Source organism: Carex rostrata, chromosome 23, assembly GCF_964058835.1.
Source record: "Carex rostrata chromosome 23, lpCarRost1.2, whole genome shotgun sequence".
Classification (NCBI taxonomy): Eukaryota; Viridiplantae; Streptophyta; class Magnoliopsida; order Poales; family Cyperaceae; genus Carex; species Carex rostrata.
Genome location: NC_135940.1, coordinates 2,354,623 through 2,375,502, shown reverse-complemented (window position 1 = coordinate 2,375,502; position 20,880 = coordinate 2,354,623). Strand labels below are relative to the sequence as shown.

At 33.9% G+C, this 20,880-nt stretch overlaps 3 protein-coding genes across 3 annotated transcripts; all 3 read left to right on the top strand.

The window, feature by feature from the left end:
• Positions 1 to 542: 542 nt before the first annotated feature.
• LOC144574665 (peroxidase P7-like) lies at positions 543 to 2,555 on the top strand. Its single transcript, XM_078324674.1, has 4 exons — positions 543 to 849; positions 1,015 to 1,206; positions 1,436 to 1,601; positions 1,956 to 2,555. The coding sequence occupies exons 1-4, from the start codon at positions 640 to 642 to the stop codon at positions 2,348 to 2,350; spliced, it is 963 nt and encodes a 320-aa protein (XP_078180800.1). The 5' UTR covers positions 543 to 639; the 3' UTR covers positions 2,351 to 2,555.
• Positions 2,556 to 8,189: 5,634 nt separating this feature from the next.
• LOC144574666 (peroxidase 4-like) lies at positions 8,190 to 10,070 on the top strand. Its single transcript, XM_078324675.1, has 4 exons — positions 8,190 to 8,446; positions 8,660 to 8,851; positions 8,998 to 9,163; positions 9,614 to 10,070. The coding sequence occupies exons 1-4, from the start codon at positions 8,237 to 8,239 to the stop codon at positions 10,006 to 10,008; spliced, it is 963 nt and encodes a 320-aa protein (XP_078180801.1). The 5' UTR covers positions 8,190 to 8,236; the 3' UTR covers positions 10,009 to 10,070.
• Positions 10,071 to 11,359: 1,289 nt separating this feature from the next.
• BLOS1 (GCN5L1 family protein) lies at positions 11,360 to 12,929 on the top strand. The gene is made up of 3 exons (XM_078324676.1): positions 11,360 to 11,502; positions 12,070 to 12,275; positions 12,715 to 12,929. The coding sequence occupies exons 1-3, from the start codon at positions 11,400 to 11,402 to the stop codon at positions 12,802 to 12,804; spliced, it is 399 nt and encodes a 132-aa protein (XP_078180802.1). The 5' UTR covers positions 11,360 to 11,399; the 3' UTR covers positions 12,805 to 12,929.
• Positions 12,930 to 20,880: the final 7,951 nt, after the last annotated feature.

Sequence of the window (20,880 nt, the reverse complement as noted above, 5' to 3'; positions counted from 1 at the left end):
ATAATACGTCTGAAGAATACTCAAACTCGACCAATTATAAGCTAAAACATGAGAATATTTACAGAATGTATATAAGGTGCTATTGTCCTCAATTACACTTAATTCTTTCGCCAATTAATTTCATTACCAGATATGCAATTTTTTTTAATCTCCCATTCTGACCCATCCATTTAATTGCAATAAGAAATATGTACAAATTAAGTTTCGTCATGTTTCCTTTGAAAATAGTGGCTAGTGATTAATTAATTAATAAAGGGGTTTGATCATAGGTCTTCTCAATCATTTCAAACAACTGAATTGATATGACATTTTTTTGGTAGTAATATGACATTTTTTCAACGGCAAATTTATCATGACTACATTCAAAATACTTAATACAAGGTAATATGATCTTATAATCTATATGGTAATGATACTAAACAGCTACTGTTCTATATTTAATTAATTTGTATACCACATGATTATAACACTTTGAAATAACAAATGGGGAACATATGTTGAAACTTGGAAAGGGACTGCATTATTATAAAATACATATGCTCCCCTTATATATAGCCTTGATTCTTGCCATCTTTCATATCATCAAAATACACTTCTCTTGTCCCCTTTTCTCTAACCAGTAAACCTCCTCCTCTGGCAATGGCCTCTGTCACTAAAATATTTGCCTCTTTAGCTCTCCTCTCTCTTCTCCTAGGAATTACTAATGCACAACTCTCCACTGGTTATTACTCCTACACATGTCCCAATTTGCTAACCACTGTAAAAGGTGTCGTGGCGTCGGCAATATCGAAAGAGGCGCGAATGGGTGCCTCCCTGTTACGACTCTTCTTTCACGACTGTTTTGTTAATGTACATATAATCCTATATTAAAAATTTCATCTAATATTACATGTACTGAATACTGATGTACAAACACACTTTTTTGTTTTAAAAAGAGGTGGTTTACATGTTGTATATAGGTTTTAGCTTCAATAATTTACCTTCTGACAGCTAATATATATAATGTGTTTTCAGGGTTGTGACGGGTCGATATTGTTGGATGACACACCAACTTTTACTGGCGAGAAGACTGCCAATCCGAACAACAACTCGGTGAGAGGATTTGAAGTAATTGATCAGATAAAATCTGCAGTTGAGAAGGCGTGCCCTGGTGTCGTTTCATGTGCTGATATTCTGGCAATTACCGCAAGAGACAGTGTTGTTACTGTAAGTTTAATCTACAAATTAAGCTCCGTGAACAATTCCAAAATTAATTTTATGATTATGTGATAAAAAATGACTGGTCATCATTTCCATCTAAAGAAAAATGTAGGAGAGAATGTTAAAATAGTTTTGCTGATTATCATTAATTTGTAGTAAAAAACTGAAATTACAAAATTATAGCAGGGCCTCAATAATAATTCAAATTTTGATTTAATTTCTTTCAATTTCGTAGTTGGGAGGTCCAAATTGGGATGTGAAACTAGGAAGGAGAGACGCGAGAACCGCAAGCCTTACGAAAGCAAACAATGACATTCCTCTTCCAACATCTAGCCTCAGCAATCTCATATCTAAATTTGCTGCTCAAGGCCTCTCTTCCAAAGACATGGTTGCTCTTTCTGGTAATTACTTCAATATCTGTTGTATAACCTATTTCTTTATTCAATGTTCCCCTTGTCAGTTTTTTGTTTGCATAGTAAATACATGAAGTCGTAGAAACTTCGATTTCATATGAACAGTTTAATTTTAATAGCATGGCTAGCCTAAAGATGCAGCTTAATTTATGTTGACTAATGCACCAATCATTACTGTCTTGTATATACCAATACACAAGAAAGATGATTGAATTCTGATTAGGCAAGATACCTAACAGGATCAAGTTAGGTCTGAACTGTTTAATTTAACTTTGCAATCTTAATGCGGGTCCCTTGTATTTCAAAAAAGTTAACTAGTCTTTTGATGATATACATATACAGGTGCTCACACCATCGGTCAGGCGAGATGCACAAACTTCCGGGCCCACATATACAACGACACAAACATAGACGCCAGCTTCGCCAGGACGGCTCTGCAGCCCGTTTGCCCGAAACAGAATGGCTCAGGTGACAACAATCTCACCCCGCTTGATTTGCACACTCCGAACACCTTCGACAATTGCTATTACAATAACCTCATTAGCAAAAAGGGCCTTCTTCACTCCGACCAGGAGCTGTTCAATGGCGGGTCCACCGATTCGCAAGTTCAATCATACAGTAGCAGCGTGACTGTTTTCTTGTCGGATTTCACGGCGGCGATGATTAAGATGGGGGATATCAGTCCTTTGACTGGATCCAATGGGGAGATCAGGAAGAACTGCAGGAGTGTTAATTAGTTAATTAAATAGTTAAATAATTAATAATAATTAGTATGTAACCTGATTTTATCAGGTCAACATATATGTGTGTTTTTTTATATACCTTTTAATTGTTGTGAAATGTGCAGTGAGAAGACCAAGTGTAAGAAAATCACAGTTCTTATTTGATGATTGTTAAGTTGATGTTTTATTAGAAAGCTTAAACATTCTTACATAATTTCAATATCTGTGAAGTAAAATTAAGAGAGAAAGAATATCTTTTGCGGTACTGACCACATCAAGTTAATTAAAAGTCGAACCAAATTTTTTTCAGAGCTATTTGTTAAGAAGTCTGCTTTAAAATTCGTGCTAATTTAAGTTGGAGTTTAGCGATATGGAGATTGTAAATAACTTTTTTTATTAATATATTGTCAGGCTGTCAGCTTACTTCTTATCAACTGCCCTTCAAAAAAAAAAAAAAAAAATTCAACGGTTTGGAATTAAAGTTCTTATTCGAACTCCGTTAGAGCAGCGTTGCTACCAAAAGGAGAAACATAATTTTGTTTTCAGACCACTCCAAAAATATAATTGTTCTATAATTTAAGGCCCAGTCCATAATATATACGCTTCAAAAGTTCATACGAGTACTCTCTCTCTCCGTCTCTCTATCTGCGTTTCTCTGATGAAGGGGAAAAGAAAGGAGCAGTGTTGTAAAGAACGTCTGTTTAGATGGATTAATCAGTTAATTAATCGTTGGCGATGATCAAACCGTTATAAATTTTTTTAACTAATCAGTCAATTATTTTCGATTAATTGCTTAGCGTTACTTTAACCGTCCAACGACCCGTTATTTACAACACTGGCAAGGAGAGATCAGAGATTGTCACAGACTGAGGCTAAATTGGGGAAAATCCAAATTGATTTGGACTTGGTCAACGAGTTTAGAGAAGAAGGGTATTCGGGCAGAACGGGAAGAGCAGAGGAAGCATCGGGCAGAATAATTAAACCAAATGAAACACTGACAGTGGGGCCAGAGCTTGATTCAAAGAAGTCTATCGTTGAAGCGCTGCGCTGTAAAGTGGGACCAACATGTTCAGAGAGGGAGGCGCTGAGTTCATCCACGGGAGTGCTGAGATGGCAAGCGGAGATTCAATCAAGTAATCCAACCGACTGATTGGATTGATTCTAACTCAAAGAGCTTCGTCTATATAAAAAGAATTAGTCTAGATATTATTTATGAAATCTGTTGTTTGATATTTACAATTTTTCAGTTTTTACTTTATCGTTTCCTTGTATCCAATTTACCAGTTTAATTGAATTACAGCTTTCCTTCGTTCCAATTCAAATTCTTTGCTATCTGATAATTTCAATTTGTGTTGATTGTGCCTGTTCGAGTTGAGGGTCGTTACAGAGATCCCTTGTGTTACGTCCTCAAATCGAATCAGAAGAAAACGGAGTCAAATTTTGAGTCGGTGAAAGGGATAGAACTTGGAAGAGGGAGACGAGTCTGGAAGGGCAGGTCCGTCAGGCACCGGTCAGGGAACGTTTTAATATAACGCTATCGCTGGAATCTGCTACTTGAATTCTACCCACGATTGTTACACGATTGTTACTAATTTGTGTCGCTGCGTAATTATGTTATATTATATGAATATGAGTACGGATATCATATATCGATTTGGTAATTTAAAATTTTTTTGGATACGATACGTCTATTAAATATATTATTTTATTATATTATTAATTCAATACTTATAAAAATATAAAAAATCTTCGGTGGGAGATCATACAATAATCCAGTTATCTATTAAATATTGTAGAAACTCTTTCCTAAATATAAATCGGTAAATATAGCTGCTTAGTGAACCATTTTAAGTAATTCGTGTTTTTTAAGAATCGGCTGTATAAGACAAAATATAGTAAAGAAGCTGACTGATCAATGGCTTGCAACCACTCATGAATTAAATACGGTTCTAAAGGTTTTTTTTTTTTTCTTATATTGCTTTTAGACAAATTTCATTTACTAAAAGAAATTATGATTTGATTCCATAGAAATCCAAATTTGTGGTTTCATTCATGGAATCGTACACAAATCCACAAGGAAGCATATTTTTGGTGACTATAAAAGTTATCAACAAAGCATTGGCATTTATGAAGTTATACGTAATAACAAAAAAACATATTTTTGGTCAGATCGCAGCGAGTTACTAGAAGAAGAAGCATAAGAAAGAAAGAAATGGCACAGCTTATTTTTCTGTGCAAGTTGGAATATTTGGAAGAAGAGATGTGCAGTTGTCTTTCCAGGAGAACAACCGGATCCGATAAGGCTAGCTGAGAGGATAGTTAATGAATGGGAGTAGTGGTTGCAGTATGCTTAGGTGAGTTGTAGCGTACACAGGGGCATTATTGTAAATATTAGTAAGCCAGTTTAAATTAGGGAGAATTTTCAGTGTGCCCATATAAATTTCTAAAATAGTCAATTTCCTCATAAGAATATAATAATATTCAATAACCCCCTTAAAATTTAATTTGTTTTCTTATATCTCCATTTATTTATTTATTTAACATTTTTTTTAATAATTTGAAAAATCAAATAGACAATTATATCCTTCCTCCCTTTAAAATAGAAGGTCCCTGCAGTTGAGCCCAAACCGATACTATCAATGGAGGTGTTAACCCACTAGCAGCCATTAAAGGAGGTGTTAACAGAGACCCACAAGTGTTGGGAATATCAAGAATAATACCAATTGAAAAATGCCTATTGTATAATCAACAAGTTTGAGAGAGATGGGTAATATAAGCACCGTACTAGTTGGTACCGAAAAGTTCAAATGTCAAAATGCACAAGCCAAATCTAGAAAATATGAGATCAAGCACAATCACAAAAGACACCAGATTTACGTGGAAAACCCTCTCAACTTGGAGGGTAAAAAACCACGGGGCACACCGGCAAATTTCACTATACCAACAAGAAACGGGTACAATTGTTCTTCTCAAGTTTAAGTCCTCAACTGAGGTATCCACACAATAATAGAGAGAAAAACTAAGAGATAACATATTAGAAATAAATATCCCTTTCAAACTTCCAATTTCATTCAAACCCGAGCAAACCCTAGATTTGAGAAAACGAGAAATTCCCTTCTTACAAACAAGGAGAAAGTTGATCAAGACAGTGAAACCGAAGAGACTAGCCTGCTCTTCGTTTTCTTCTTCTTCTCCACCTCTTTCTCTCTCCTTCTTCTTCTCTCTCTCTTTTCTTCTTTCCGCCTCTTCTCTGTCTATTTCTCCCTTTCTTTCTTTCTCTCTGTGTCTCACGCGAAGCAGCCAACTGCACAGCCACCTTTCTTTTTCTTTTTTGTTTCTTACATTTGCCTATTGGGCTGGACCCAACAACGGCCCAACAACAAGTTGATACAGTCATGTTAGCTATAATTTCAAACTAGACAAAATATTTGAATTTATGCTCTTAGCTATTATCCTACACATCTCCTTTTCTTACTCCCGAAATATTATCTATTAATTTGAACTTCTCAGTTTTTGCTCTAGTTAGAATCACTGCAACATAATTTTTCGCATTTACCAACTAAGTGGTGTCAGTACCAGGCTTTTCTTCAGTTCTATAACCATGACTGCAGCTCCCACAAAAATGTCGCTATCATGAGTTTCTCGATGTCTCCCGACATACTCTCCCAAATCGTCTTGTGACCTCTATTGTTTTTTTTTTTTTTTTTTGAGAAACCCTGATAGAGATTATCAGATTGCTTGTGACCTTTGTTAGCGCCTCCATTGATGGGTCCCTGTTAACATGACATTATATGCACAGCTAATCAAGTCAATACCTTATACCTCATGCTTTGATACCATGTTAACGAAGAAATACTCTATGCTTGGTCAACTTGATAAAGGGCTGATTCTTTTATAACTAGTTGCTCTTAAGATCAAATTTCACCTATCAATCTCCTTTCTTAAGGTACCTCTTCAAGAGCAGAAATTGTAATGGGTGAGTAGTTAAGCTGGTGTGCCCCGTGAATGGATACCACAATGTCAGAAGTCTCTATTTCTACTGCTTTTATTGATTTGGAGAACATGTATTAGAATTTTAGAAAACAATCTATGAAAATAATAACTTGAGATATATAGAATAATAGCTAAGAGCATAAATCCTCAAGTAACCCTCGTCTGTTACATGTAACATCTAATCTCACAAAAAGAGATGCGCAGGAGTATCGTAATACATAACTGTATCGACTTGTGTCTCTGTTACTTCCTCCTTTAATGGCTGCTAGTGGATTAACAAATCATAATATTGGGCGCCTCCTCCATTGACAAAACCGGCTTGGGCTATATCTAGAGATTAGAGACTTTTCATTTTGAAGAGAGGGTATAATTGTCAATTTGATTTTTAAAATAATTAAAGAAGAGGTTAAATAAATAAATGGGGATAGAAGAAAAATTGTAAATTTTGATGGGATATTGAATATTATGATATTCTCATGAGTATATTAGCTATTTTAGAAATTTGTATGAGCACACTGGAAATTTTCCCTTTAAATTATGCAGAAATGAATTCTGGATGTAAAACTTGATAGCTCCTATCAAGATTAAAAAAAAAAACCAAAAAACAAAAATCATCAATATTTTTATCTTGTACAAGAAAAGATAGCTCCTATCAAGGTCTCGTTATATGAAGCAACAATATATAAAGTATAAAGATTATCCAAAACACAGAAAACTAGAAGCAACCATATTGGAGTTTTGATACAAACCAAATTTTCTATTTTCAAATGAACAAGTCTAATTTGTTCAATGCAAAAATAGAAATAAGTTCCGCCTAAAAGATAGTACAAAAAAGTACCAAACAAATTCAAATAAAATCCAGTTCTCAAAAGTAATTTAAAATGTCCTATAGCTTCAACTTCTGCCTTGCTTTCATCGTCTACATAGATGTATCTTTCACCATTACTTGATTTTCAATAACTTCGACAATTCTGCATAAACACATAAATATAAGTAGTTGCACTTGAATCTATTCACTATGTGTCTATTAAAACTGAAACTAAACTAAAACTGCATTAACTTCTAGACAAATAAAAAAAAATTAGTACCTTTCTTAACACGCCATACGTGATAATTGACACAATCATTCTTTGCATGCCCTTCAGATAATAAATCGAAATCAAAATTATATCAAATAACTTTCTTCTCTCTTTAAATTCTCGGCTCTCATTCTTTGTAGTTTTTTCTTCATTTTATTGTTCTTTTCCCGAGTCGGTAACAAGATGAGAGAAATAAAAATGGGTGAAGGTAATCAGTGCATGGGGACCACGTGGCAAGTCAGCCACGTTGGTTTTCATCAATATATATATATTTTTTCATTTTTACTATTTGAACCTTCAACTTTCTAATATTATAAATAGGTCCAAAATAATTAAAATGTAACTTTCTAATACCGGAGTGTTACATAAACTTTAGTTTCTTTTTTTCGTGTGTTTGTGTGTGTGTGTGTGTGTGTGTGTGTGTGTGTGTGGAGGGCGGTGGTTCTGATGTCGTTTGCAAAGGACCCGAGAAATGTAAGTTGGTGATGGACAATGTATTGCTCAGGATTTAAATGTAGTTATTTTCGTGTTTATCTTGGAAAGTTGTCTATTCAAATTAAATCACATATCAAATCCAATCTGCATGGAATATAACATTTGATTCCCTTGCTTCAAGCCAACGTTTTCATAGGTTTGAGTTAATATCATTTTGAAATGACAAGTGAGGAACATGTGTTCAAACTTGGAAATGGACTGCATTATTATAAAAAAAAAATTCATTATATGATGCATATGCTCCCCCTTATAAATAGCCTTGATTCTTGCCATCTTTCATCTCATCAAAATACACCTCCCTTTTCTCTTAACCTTTAAACCTCCTCCTCTGACAATGGCCTCTCTTACTAAAACATTTGCCTCTTTAGCTCTCTTCTCTCTTCTCCTAGTATGTACTAATGCACAACTCTCCACTGGTTATTACTCCTACACATGTCCCAATTTGTTTAAGACGGTAAAAGGTGTCGTGGCGTCGGCAATATCGAAAGAGTCGCGAATGGGTGCCTCCCTGTTACGACTCTTCTTTCACGACTGTTTTGTTAATGTACATATAATCTCTATTAAATACTTCATCTGATATTACATATACATTAATACATACACACTTTTTTTTTTTCATTTTTAAAAGAAGTGGTATATACTGATACTGCCTGTTTCATTAAAAGAGATGAATGTATACATGTTGTATATAGGTTTTGCCTTTCATTATTTAACCTTCTGACAGAAACAGTAATATATTTAGTGTGCACATTTTCAGGGTTGTGACGGGTCAATACTGTTGGATGACACACCGACTTTTACTGGCGAGAAGACTGCCATGCCAAACAACAACTCAGTAAGAGGATTTGAAGTAATTGATCAGATAAAATCTGCAGTCGAGAAGGCGTGCCCTGGTGTCGTTTCATGTGCTGATATTCTGGCAATTACCGCAAGAGATAGTGTGGTTACTGTAAGTTTAATCTACTAATTAAGCTCCTTCAACAATTCCAAAATTAATTTTATGATTATCTGAGAAAAATGACGGGTTATCATTGCTATGTGAAATGAAGTAATAATATAAATTGAAATTTTGATTTAATTTCTTTCATTTGATAGCTGGGAGGACCAAATTGGGATGTAAAACTAGGAAGGAGAGACGCGAAAACCGCAAGCCTTACGAAGGCAAACAATGACATTCCTCCTCCAACATCTAGCCTCAGCAATATCATCTCTAAATTTGCTGCTCATGGTCTCTCTTCCAAAGAAATGGTTGCTCTTTCTGGTAATTACTGATTTACTTCAATATCTGTTGTGATATTTCTTTATTGAATGTTGCCCTTGTCAACTTTCCTTGTCAACTTTTTGTATGCATGGTAAATACATGAAGTTGAACTTTGATTTCATATGAACAGTTTAATTTTAATAGCATGGCTAAAAATGCAGCTTAATTTATGCTGACTAATGCACCAATTAGGTCTGAAATATATAACAAAAAGACAACTGAATTCGGATCAGGTAAGGTACCCGATATGATCAAATTAGATCCGGACCATTTAATTTAAATTTGCACGAATCTACAGCACCTTATATTTCAAATAGGTCTGAAATATTTTTGGCTCGACTTTGACTATTCTGATCCGATTAGGTACAGCAGGGGATATGGACTCTAGATAACTAATTCAAGTTGAGTTTCAAAAAAATATTGTAGTCTTTTAATGATATACACATACAGGTGCTCACACCATCGGTCAGGCGAGATGCACAAACTTCCGGGCCCACATATACAACGACACAAACATAGACGCCAGCTTCGCCAGGACGGCTCTGCAGCCCGTTTGCCCCAAACAGAATGGCTCAGGTGACAACAATCTCACCCCGCTTGATTTGCACACTCCGAACACCTTCGACAATTGCTATTACAAGAACCTTATCAGCAAGAAAGGCCTTCTTCACTCTGACCAGGAGCTGTTCAATGGCGGGTCCACCGATTCGCAAGTTAAATCGTACAGCAGCAGCATGACGATTTTCTTCTCGGATTTCACGGCAGCGATGATTAAGATGGGGGATATCAGTCCCTTGACCGGATCCAATGGGGAGATCAGGAAGAACTGCAGGAGTGTTAATTAGTTAAATAAATAGTTGAATAATTAATTAATAATTAGTATGTAACCTGATTTTATCAGGTCACATATATGTGTGCTTTTTATATACCTTTAGTTGTTGTGAAGAGAGGAAGAATATCTTTTGCGGTACTGATCACATCAAATAAAGTTAAGCTCGCGTCAAATTTTTTTCTGACTTATTTGAAATAGTATAAGTCTTCTTTAAAATTCGTGCTAATTTAAATTAAATGGTTCGGATTTAAAATTCTTATTCGGACTGCTTTAGAGCAGCGCTGCTGCTACCAAAAGGAGAAACATAATTTTGTTTACAAACCACTCCATAATTTATGCGTTTCAAAAGTTCATACAACGATTCTGTATCTGCGTTCCTCTGATGAAGGGGACAAGGAGAGATCAGAGATCCCCAAAACGAATAAGAAGAAAACGGGGTCAATTTGGACTCGGTCAAAGGGGTAGAGGAGGGAGACGAGTCTAGGAGGGCAGGTCGGTCAGGCACCGGTCAGGAAAAGTTTAAAGAATATAACGCTGTCGCTGGGTCGGAAAGTATCCTCTGCGGAGTTTTTCCATGCAGAGCTGTGCGACGTTTTTAATCTGATCCGTTCGTTTCGAATCGGACGGACCAGATCAGATCTTGTTCGAATTTTAAAAAACTCAAAATTTGATGAACTCTTAATCCAATCCGTCCGATCCGAAACAAACAGACCAGATTAAAAGCATTGCACAGCTCCGCACGGAAAAACTCCGCAGATGATAGCGTTTCGTCGCTGGGTCCGTTACTTGAACACTACCCGCGACTGTTAATAATAGTGTCGCTGCGTAATGGACCGGCTCATGAGTAATGGAGAGCGCAACCAGAAAAACTGGAGAGCAACGAGGAGAATGCTGAATCAACGAAGGACATCTCAGATTTATTTCACTGAGTTGACGCTGAGGTGTCGTATCGTCATTGAATAGTAAGATTTAGTAAACCATTTTAAGTAATTCCTGTTTTGTTAGGATCGCCTATACAAGACAATAAGATTTTGTGTGTTTTCACTTTCACCTCTCAAATTAGCTCTTACGCCATTGTACCATTTTTAGGTCCTTACTTGAAATCAACTCAAACTTTTGAGTTGTTTGTTCAATTCTTGTGTTTCTGAGCTTCGTCAGGTCTTGTAAATTATTAACAGTATCAATACATATTGAAACAAAATTAGAAGGGAAGAAGCACAGAAACAAAAACGAAGAGGCATTCTCCCTGTTGGCCAGTTTAATTATCATATGGGCTTTTAAATGGCCCAATTTATTTATGGGCCTGGTACATAATTTATCGGCCTTTTCAGAAAAAGGAAAAAAAAGTCCCTCTCTCTCTCTCTCTCTCTCTCTCTTTCTCTTCTTTGCGTCTCTCTCTCTGAGATGGAAGGAACAAGGAGAGAGGCTGGGGGCAGTTTAGAAGCTTCCCTTCTCCAAATAATCCATGAACACCAAAACAGAGCGCTGCTAATCCGAGATCAGACGGGTATCTTAATTCTGACTTACTCTCCAATCATTCAATTTAATTTCACTTCTATCTATTCTGTCTAGTTGTCTATACCTAAATTAATTACAACTGCCATGTTAATCCTAGATGTTTTTTTGAGCTAATTTACTACGCAATATGTTGCAAATTCAGTTAGTTTGAGATTCATTTTAGTTTAAAGAGAGAATATGTGATAATTGAATTGATAGGTTGAATTATAATTTTCCAAGGGACCCCATCTCAGGCTATGCCAGTGATATATGATTTGGTAAGTGAGCAGTCTGGCAGTGTTACGGATTAGATTGATCTTATTTGGTTTTGCATTTAGTTATAATAATTTAACCATCTTTTTTTTAGTACCAAGCATTGATGCCATTCTGATACCGAACCGGTCTCTTATGTTATTTCTAAGGTACTAGTGTGCTGTATAATTGCGGTAATACCAGTATACCTTAATTATGTTTTTTGCAGTACTATGGTAATGGTTAAGTACTGGTATAAATATGTACTCGGTACCGGTACTGGACTATATAGTGATATGCAATTGTTATATTTCTCTACTAACAGATAGAGCAAAGAAGAACGCAATAAAATCTTCGCAAAATTTGTCAAATCTGTTGGTAGATACAGTGAATGGAGGGGTTGAAGAGGCATTTTTAAATGAGAAAAGGATTGAAATTGAGATACGAGCCTTGCTTGGTACCATATCACGGTACAAGAAGCATACCGATCAATGGCTGGCAACCACTCATGAATTAAATACAGTGCTAAAGGTTTTATTCTTATTTTGTTTGTGGAAGAATTTCATTTATTAAAAAGAAATTATGATTTAGTTCATAAGAAATCCAATTTTTTGTGGTTTTACTTGTGGAATCATACACAAATACACAAGAAAGCCTGTTTTTTTTGTGACTATAAAAGTTATCAACAAAGCATTAGCATCCATAAAGGTATATTGAATAAGAGAAATCATCAGTAATTTTATTTTGTACGAGATAAATTGGTTCAAAACAGATATATTTTTAAGCACAATTTGGTGCTGCTTAGCATTATCAGTAAAGAGGATTTAATTGAAAAAAAATAAATTTAAATATGCATGTCTTTGAATATTCTGGTGGATTTATGGAAGTTCAGTGTAGGACAAATATTTTTTGTTTGATGAGTCGAGGAAAGATCTGCAAAGCATTTTAATTTGTGTATTATTTTTACTAGGAAATTGGTGATTTTGAGAATTGGATGAAGGTCATGGATTTTGATTGCAAGAGCGTCAATGCTGCTATACGAAACATTCATCAAGTTTGAGAAATAGTATGATTCTGTTATGTATGATTTATTTTCTCATGAAATGCAAGTATGTTCTGGGTAGGGACAAATTCTATTAGCTATGCTTTTTAAGCTAAAATTCAAGGCTAATTACTCGAAGTTTAGTAATGTAGTATTTTACTTTTTTCCATACATGGCCAAATTGCCCTCAGTCATGGTGATATAAAAAAAATATGGAGGTAACTTGGTCATTTTGACAGACTCAATAGATCGCATAAAACTCATGCTGTATCAGTGCCATGCCACCAATTTGTTTTGCGCTTAACAGTTATAAATTTGATTCCAAATAACAAGTTTAAATATATATATTACGTTATAAGGAATGCAATCCATGTTGAAAATTACAGTAGTTGGTTGCTTGGTAAATGTTCAAGGGGGTAAAAATTGAAAAATCAATACACCAAATCAACTACAAATTTTAGGAGTTGATTTTGGGCTTCCTATTTTGTAGTAAATGAATTCCAATTATTATGAAATTTGGATAATTTCAATTTTATCATTGGGAATACCTTACTAGACTTAAAAAAGCACCTTATTGGTGCAGATGTATTTCTCTTTGTTTGGTAAATTTGTTGTTATACATGACCTTCCATGTCATATTTGGCACACGAGTGGAGCTAGACTTTCAAACAATGAGAGTCGAAGACATATATGGTCATTTATATAAAAAAATTCGAACTATGAGAATCAATTATATAAAAAATTTATACGAAGAATAAGGGTCAATGTTAACGTTCTATGATATTTTGTGCTAAATTATATAGAAAAAATAAATATAAATTTAAAAATTTAAAAATTAAATGAGGTCAATTGACCCCTATTGGATCACCTTTGGCAGCTACAGAAGAGAGATGCACATGCTTGATAATGCCTTTTAAAGAAGAGAGAATTATGCATTATATAAATTTGATGATACCTGTTAAATGAGCCTCTGGATTCGTTTGGCATAAAGAAGATCGAGATTAATGTTGACAGAATTTTATATTAAGTCGTGTGATCAACATTCTCAATATTTATTACAGATAAAATTATATCCTTTATGCAAGCAAAATGTGCTAACACCTTCAAGTAAATCTTCACAAGTGTCAAACTTAAAATTGAGCAACCAAAGTTTTCGGTTTTTTTTTTTTTTTTTTTTTACGAGAGAGAAAGAAAGATGGAGGTCTAAGCCCTTTCAAATTAGATATGAACATTGTTTCTCGTTTTTCGTTTCCTTCTTCCAATTTAAACAAAAAAAAATTGATGTTCTCCATGGAAGTTCAGCAGTGATATAAAAATTTACAGCAACGCAAAAGTTGTAATTAAACAACAACACATTAAGGACCTGTTCGGATGTAATCCCGAAAATACTGTTCACGTGGGAAAAAAAAAAATTCACTCAGATTGAATTTTTTTTTTTCCCACGTGAACAGTAAATTTCAGTTCAAACTTTTTCTATTCCCGTTCCTATTCTCATTCCCACTGTGCAGCCGAATAGGGCCTAAAGTCATAATTTTCTTCAAATATAAAAGGGGGAATTTCACGTATACCCTTCAAAAACTGCTAAATTACTTTTTTTCCTTCCAAATTCAATAATAAACGTATCTATTAATATAAAATTGTGATTAAATTTCATGAATATCCTATAAATTATAATTAATCAAATACTCCCTTCCCCTTCTTATCGATCCCGCCTTTCTTTGGTGCCAAAACGGTATCCTAACCCGTCCCTTCCACTTCTCTGCGTCAAAAGCTTTTCTTCATCTCTCTCGACTTCTTTCGTGCCAAAAACTGTTCACTCATTTTCTTCATCTCTCTTCATAGCTCCCAGGTTCCAATTACTCGTTGGCTTGTTGGAGATGGCGTCCGAAAAGGAAGATGGGAACTCGAATCGAAGGAGGAAGAACACTTCAGACCACAATCGAGTAAGCTCCTTGGTCTTATTTTTTTTGTGATGCTTTCAACTGATTTTCTCCCCTTCCAGATTTTCAGAAACAATTACAACAATAAGTTTGTAAAATTAACAAATTAAGACACCGTATTATAAACTAAGAACTAGAATAGGACTACTTTATCTTCAATCAAGCTTTCTTGGTATTGTACCAGTACCTGGTACAGGTACACGCTGATATATTCCAACGAGATGACAATGTTGCTCTATTAATTTTGCAATTTTTTCTTTTATCTAATTCATTTTGTTGTCCGTTGTCATCTATTACAAGGTTGAATTTTCTTTATAATATATAAGAAAGAATTTGGAAATTGGAAAAAAAAAATGAAAAAAACAACAACGAACAATAGTATCAGTACACTTCTACCAGCATCTAACTTCATTTCGAAATTCAATTTCTCAGAATTCAGCACTGGTTTTTGTGGTTTGTGGTTAATTTACGAGCCAGCCCTCTAATTCTTCTATAATTCCCTTGCAATCAGTTTTGCTTGAACATGCAATCAGCTTTGCTTTAACGTGCATAACTATCCAGCATACTTAGTATTGTAGCTAATGTTCTTTTGTTGTACCAGTTAAACAATTATAATTTGTATGAAATATCATGTTCTTTTGTCCAGCATACTTCTATAATGTCCCTTGCAATCCGTACTTCATAATCAAGAAATTCAAAGCCGCTTACGCTATGGATGTTGCTCCAATGGGTGCATGTAGGAACAAAGGAGATGATATATCCACCTACCATCAGGTGTCCATTTGAACATCCTAAAAAGAACATAATAGTGCCTTCAGACAAGCCAAAGAGAAGACACAAGTGGCAATGCTGTGGTATGTACAGGCACCATAAAAAAAACTTGTAAGAATCTGGCACTTGTAGTGAATACATCTCAATTCTCTAATCCATCTGAAGTCGACACTTCTCAAAATGCATTTCAAGCATCCACTAGTGAAAGGTAATTGATCAGCTTATTTGTAGATGCCCTTAAAAAATTTATCATCTTTAAAAAAAATGTGAAGGAAAGAATATACTAACATATCAAATGTTGACAATCTTGTATCTTTTAAATTAGGGGATGAGGAAAGAATCAAAATACATATCGGGGTAAGAAGTCGAAGTCGTGCAATACCATGCATACCAAGCTCTAATGTAAGATAATGTTTGATTTATCTTATAGCTGTGATATGATATTATTTTTGTCAATGGTTGGTCTGTTTTATTTGGTGAAAGTATTCATGATAACTATTTTTTGTTATACGACAATGAAATAATGTTTAATTTGACAAATGATTGTATGCATAATTCTTAATTATTTGAAGCGAAATGACATGAATGTTAGCAAAAACAAAGACTCAGTGTATTCTCCATTTTCTTCAAATGCTCGTATAGTAGATCCATTCTTTTTTTTATAAAACAAAACAGTACTAGTACATGAAGTTATAGGGGAAAAAAACGTAATAGGTACTGGTACCACTGGTACAGTAAATCTAAGAGGAAAAGAAAATGAAACAGTGTAGTGCCCAAAGTGAAATTACATTGTTAATGCTAGAAGAGAACGGAAAAGAAAAAAGAGGAAAAAAAGCTTATAGTTTATGTGATTTTATGATACTATTTGGGGGCCAAAATAATATGAAACGGAAGTTAAAAGTTGATTTACGTGGTTAATTTTATCCTTTAAAATATTAAACATGATTAATTTGAGGTTTTTGGTCAGTTTTTTTGTTAGTACTGATTTTTTTTTTTTGTCAGTTTTTTTGTTAGCACTGATTTTTTTTTATTTTTTTATTTCAAGCATCTTCAGAAAAGCCGCTACATATGTATTTGATTGTCTAAAATTAGTATAATTTATATATATCGTTTTTAAGTGTGTGGATATATGAAAGATCTGAAGTAGAGAAAAAAATCTAAAATGAAAAAAAAAAAATTACATGATCAAATTTACACTCTCGTTTTTAAAAGAACAAAAATAGTTGTGTGAAACGTATAATATTGGCGTGTAGAGAGTAGATTTACGTCCTGCGTATATAATCAAATTATGCTCTTTTTCATTCCAGAAAAATCTCAGCAAAAGTGCGAGTCTTAATTCTAATAATTTTAGAGATTGATATATACCTAAAAAAGATTGGTTATGTCAGTATATCTCTCATTTCATGTTATTGCAAGAAATTTTGAAGGTCTATTAATAAGATGCTAGAGATGTGTTGTCATTTCTTACTTGTAACTCTAATTAGCGTTCTATTAATTTGATAATGGTAGACATACATAACACCAATTATGTGCAGTAATGATCCAATTCATTTCAAATTCTATTTTTCTTGCTTTTTGTCATTTTATTTCTAGTGACAAAGGCAAATGCTGAGTAGTCACAGATTTGATGTAGAAATTAAAAGTTTTGTTTAATATTAAATAATTAAATAGTTTAATATCTGACTTTTACATAAAAAAAATATCTAATACCTTAGACTCTTAAAGTCTTGGCTGGGTCTTGTTCTCATCCCAGTCAGGGAACCAGTGCTCACCAAACAGTCTAAAAAAGAAGCCCAATCAATCTACAACACTAGATATTAGAAAACTGATTAATCCCAAAACAAGTTGGGCCTGATGGGCCTTAATTGGAACTGCGAAGAAATAAGTTGGTCAACTAAACAGCTGTTTTATAGCAATACCTGGCAGATGCAAAAAAAAAAAAAAAAAAAATAGAAACTTGTATCAATTATGGGAATGATTAATAAATTAACCCTAATAAATAATAATAATTTTTTTCCTTCCCTCCTAAATTCATTTCTATTTTTGTCTTTATATGAAAAAGGAAAACCATCATTTTGACCTCTAATTTGGTCGTTCCTTCCTTTTTGTCTAAAATGGGGACTGAGGTTAAATAGGATAAAATATTGGGTAGATTACAACACATCCAACATCTAGTTTCAAAGGAACAAAAAGAAAAAAAAAATTGCATAAGCAATAACAGAAATCATTTTTTTTAAAGTATAAGCATAATTAAACAGAAATCATGATACTGGCAAATTTATTGTCCTAAATCAAGACAATACAAACAATTGAACTTACATTACTGATGTTACCATTCAGATATATCATGTTGTAGAAAAATACTATCAAGAGATCAAACAAATCTACACAGCTCAATGACTAGCTAGAACACAAATTTGAAGCATAGCACACACATATAACTATATAGGCAGATATGATATCTTTGACGATCGTGCACCGGTCTTTCTAAGCCCGAGGGGGCGGAGGCACGAAGCGATGAAATTAAATATCCCTCTCTTCTTCTTTCCATCCTTCCTTCTTGCCTTGCTATGACCGGCTAGGTACGATGGGGGAGGTGTTATAGGTGGAATCGACATCCCAAAGTCGGCAACCTTAGGTGTACCAGGTTCTGACTCCCAAACAAACGGTACCGAAGTCGGCGCAGCTCCATAAATCCTGAAGGAAGGTGTGGATAGAGATATCTCCTTAGAGAGTAGCCTTGCAAAGAACTTGTTTTCTTTTTTGATGTGTAGAGGGCTTCTGGTTGGATCTTGAGTGTTGTTGTCTTGCATCTTCATGTGTGTGTGTGTGTGTGTGTGTGTGTGTGTGAGAGAGAGAGAGAGAGAGAGAGAGGGGTGGGTAAGTTGGTCTAAGAGGACGGATGGATCTCCTTTAAGAGTGGCATGATGCACATGCATGTTGCATGGTGAGTTGACATTGGGATTGATGCAGCTTTAATTCTTTTTTCTGAAAGGAAGTGGAATGTGGGGTATGGAATTTATAAGAGGGGGTTTAGATGTTTCGTGGTGATTATTTTATATAATTATACTATTTATGGATGTTAACTTATTATATAGTGTGGCGTTTCGTGCAGTGTATATTAGGTTTGGAATTAAAGGACTTCCTATATAGGAGGTAATTAATTATAGATTTAAATCAATATAATCATATCGCAGCGCGCTAGATGGATATTATAGTATCGTGACCATGTGTTGCAACGGAACATACTATAAGATAAAAAAAATTCTTGGTGATATTTCTACTTTTGTTTTTTTTTTCTTTCTTTCTATTTTGTTGATTTGTGCTTCCAAAATTTTCAATTGATTTCCATTGTGATATGTATAGATCTGTATAAAAACAAAATTGATAATAATTTTTAGATTTCTCACGATAATAGCTATAGAAAGATAGAAGGGAAATAAGGAACAAAATAAGAAATGAAAGAAATAAGGAAACATAATTATATCGCTAAATTGAATGTGGAAAAATAAGGAATGAATGAAATAAGGAAACATATTATATCGCTAATTAAATTTCAGATTTTATTTAATTTTAATTGTAATGTATTGTGTGGCGGTACGTGTGGCGAGTATGTTTCTAGTTAAATTTAGACTTCTACACATTATTCAGATGCATTTAATAAAAAAAAAAACATATTATGTAATTGGAGGGCTGAGATTAAATTCAAAATTTCATCTTTCAATTGTGACTGTTGGAAGATCGGACGCCCAACATGCTTAATAATAGAATGGAGATACAAGATAAATGACCCACAAATTATATTGGGATTAAAAGTTGTCAAAATTAAATAAAATTTGAAATCTATTATTTAAGAGAGATTAAATCCTCACGAGTTGCTATAATTTTTTTGCACGTTATCTAAGAAATAGATCTCACTACTTCATTTCATATAGTAAAATATTTTTTCAACGAGTGAGGTTAATTATGGTAATATGCATATATATAAGATCGATTTTTACTACAAATTTATATCTTTATTTTTAAAATTCAAACGGTCGACCCGAACCATTAGATATGATTTTCATATTAAAAATATATTTGGAGATAAAATGTTACATTTTTAAAAAATAAAAATACTATTTTTTAGATAAGTACAAATTCAATGTTTTCAACCTATCAAAGAAAATTCTAAAAAAAGTAAAATTTGGTTACTAAATACATATTTATATGGAGATTTATATTTAACAGTTTGAATCAATTGTTTGAATTTTAAAAATGAAGATATTAATTGATCCATCCATAGCACTAGCTAATCCGTAATCTGCATATTATAAGCATAGCCTCACTCTTTTTCAACATAATTATTTATATTTTGGATTCGAAATATTACTGTTGTTTTAATTTGTAAAAAAAAAAATTTATGTCAATGTAATTAGCTATGTAGTATAAAATATTTAGAGTAAGGCTTGGGTGCTATGGATAACATAGAGGGTTACGGTGGTACGGTTCAATATTTGAGTTTTCAAAATTCTAACAGTCAATCCGAACTGTTCATCTTGTTCTCCATATTAATATGTGTTTGGAGACCAAATTTTACATTTTTTTTTTAATTTTACTATTTTTTTAGATAGGTAGAAAATCAAATATCTGAATGTTACATCTCTAAAAAATATATATATATATATATATATATATATATATAGATCATGCTAAGGAAAGCATAAAGGAACTAAGATACTCGAATAAGCATATCGATTGTCGAATAAAGGTTAAATCAAGTATATATGTTAATATAGGTGTAGGCTCGGTTGAGCAAGATTTTGCGAGACATTTTGAGATGTCTGAATAATAACTAAGCGATACGCTCGTCTTAAACAGGTGCGGGATTCTTGGACTTGTTTGATACTTTATTTTCATGAATTAAACTGTGTATTCGTTTGTCATGTTGAATATCTGATTGATTGCATCATTGAATTGTGTAAAGCATTTGCATAGCCCAATCAAATTAAACTCGAATTGATGTGACTTGAGTGATTTGCATGCTGGTATGGTTGTAGGTTGTGTCGATCTATTATGATCTGATTTTTGATTGAAAGTCACCACAATTTGATATGTATGTGAATGGATTTACGAAGTTAAGCACTTGGATCCAATGAATTTGCAAAGTTGGGCTGTATGCTGGCTTTGATTCCCAAGATCCTAATGGCATTAGGTGAACGGCCCTCAATGTTTCCCAGTACCGATTGGGACGAGGGAGGGTGATTATGTTATGATGTGTGAATTGGAATCGTGGGTGACTAGTGTGTAACGTCTGTGGCTCGGTGGCATTCTCCTACGTGTTAATACATTTGGACGGTCAATTGAATATTACGAATATTGGAAACGATTCTAAAGAGAATTT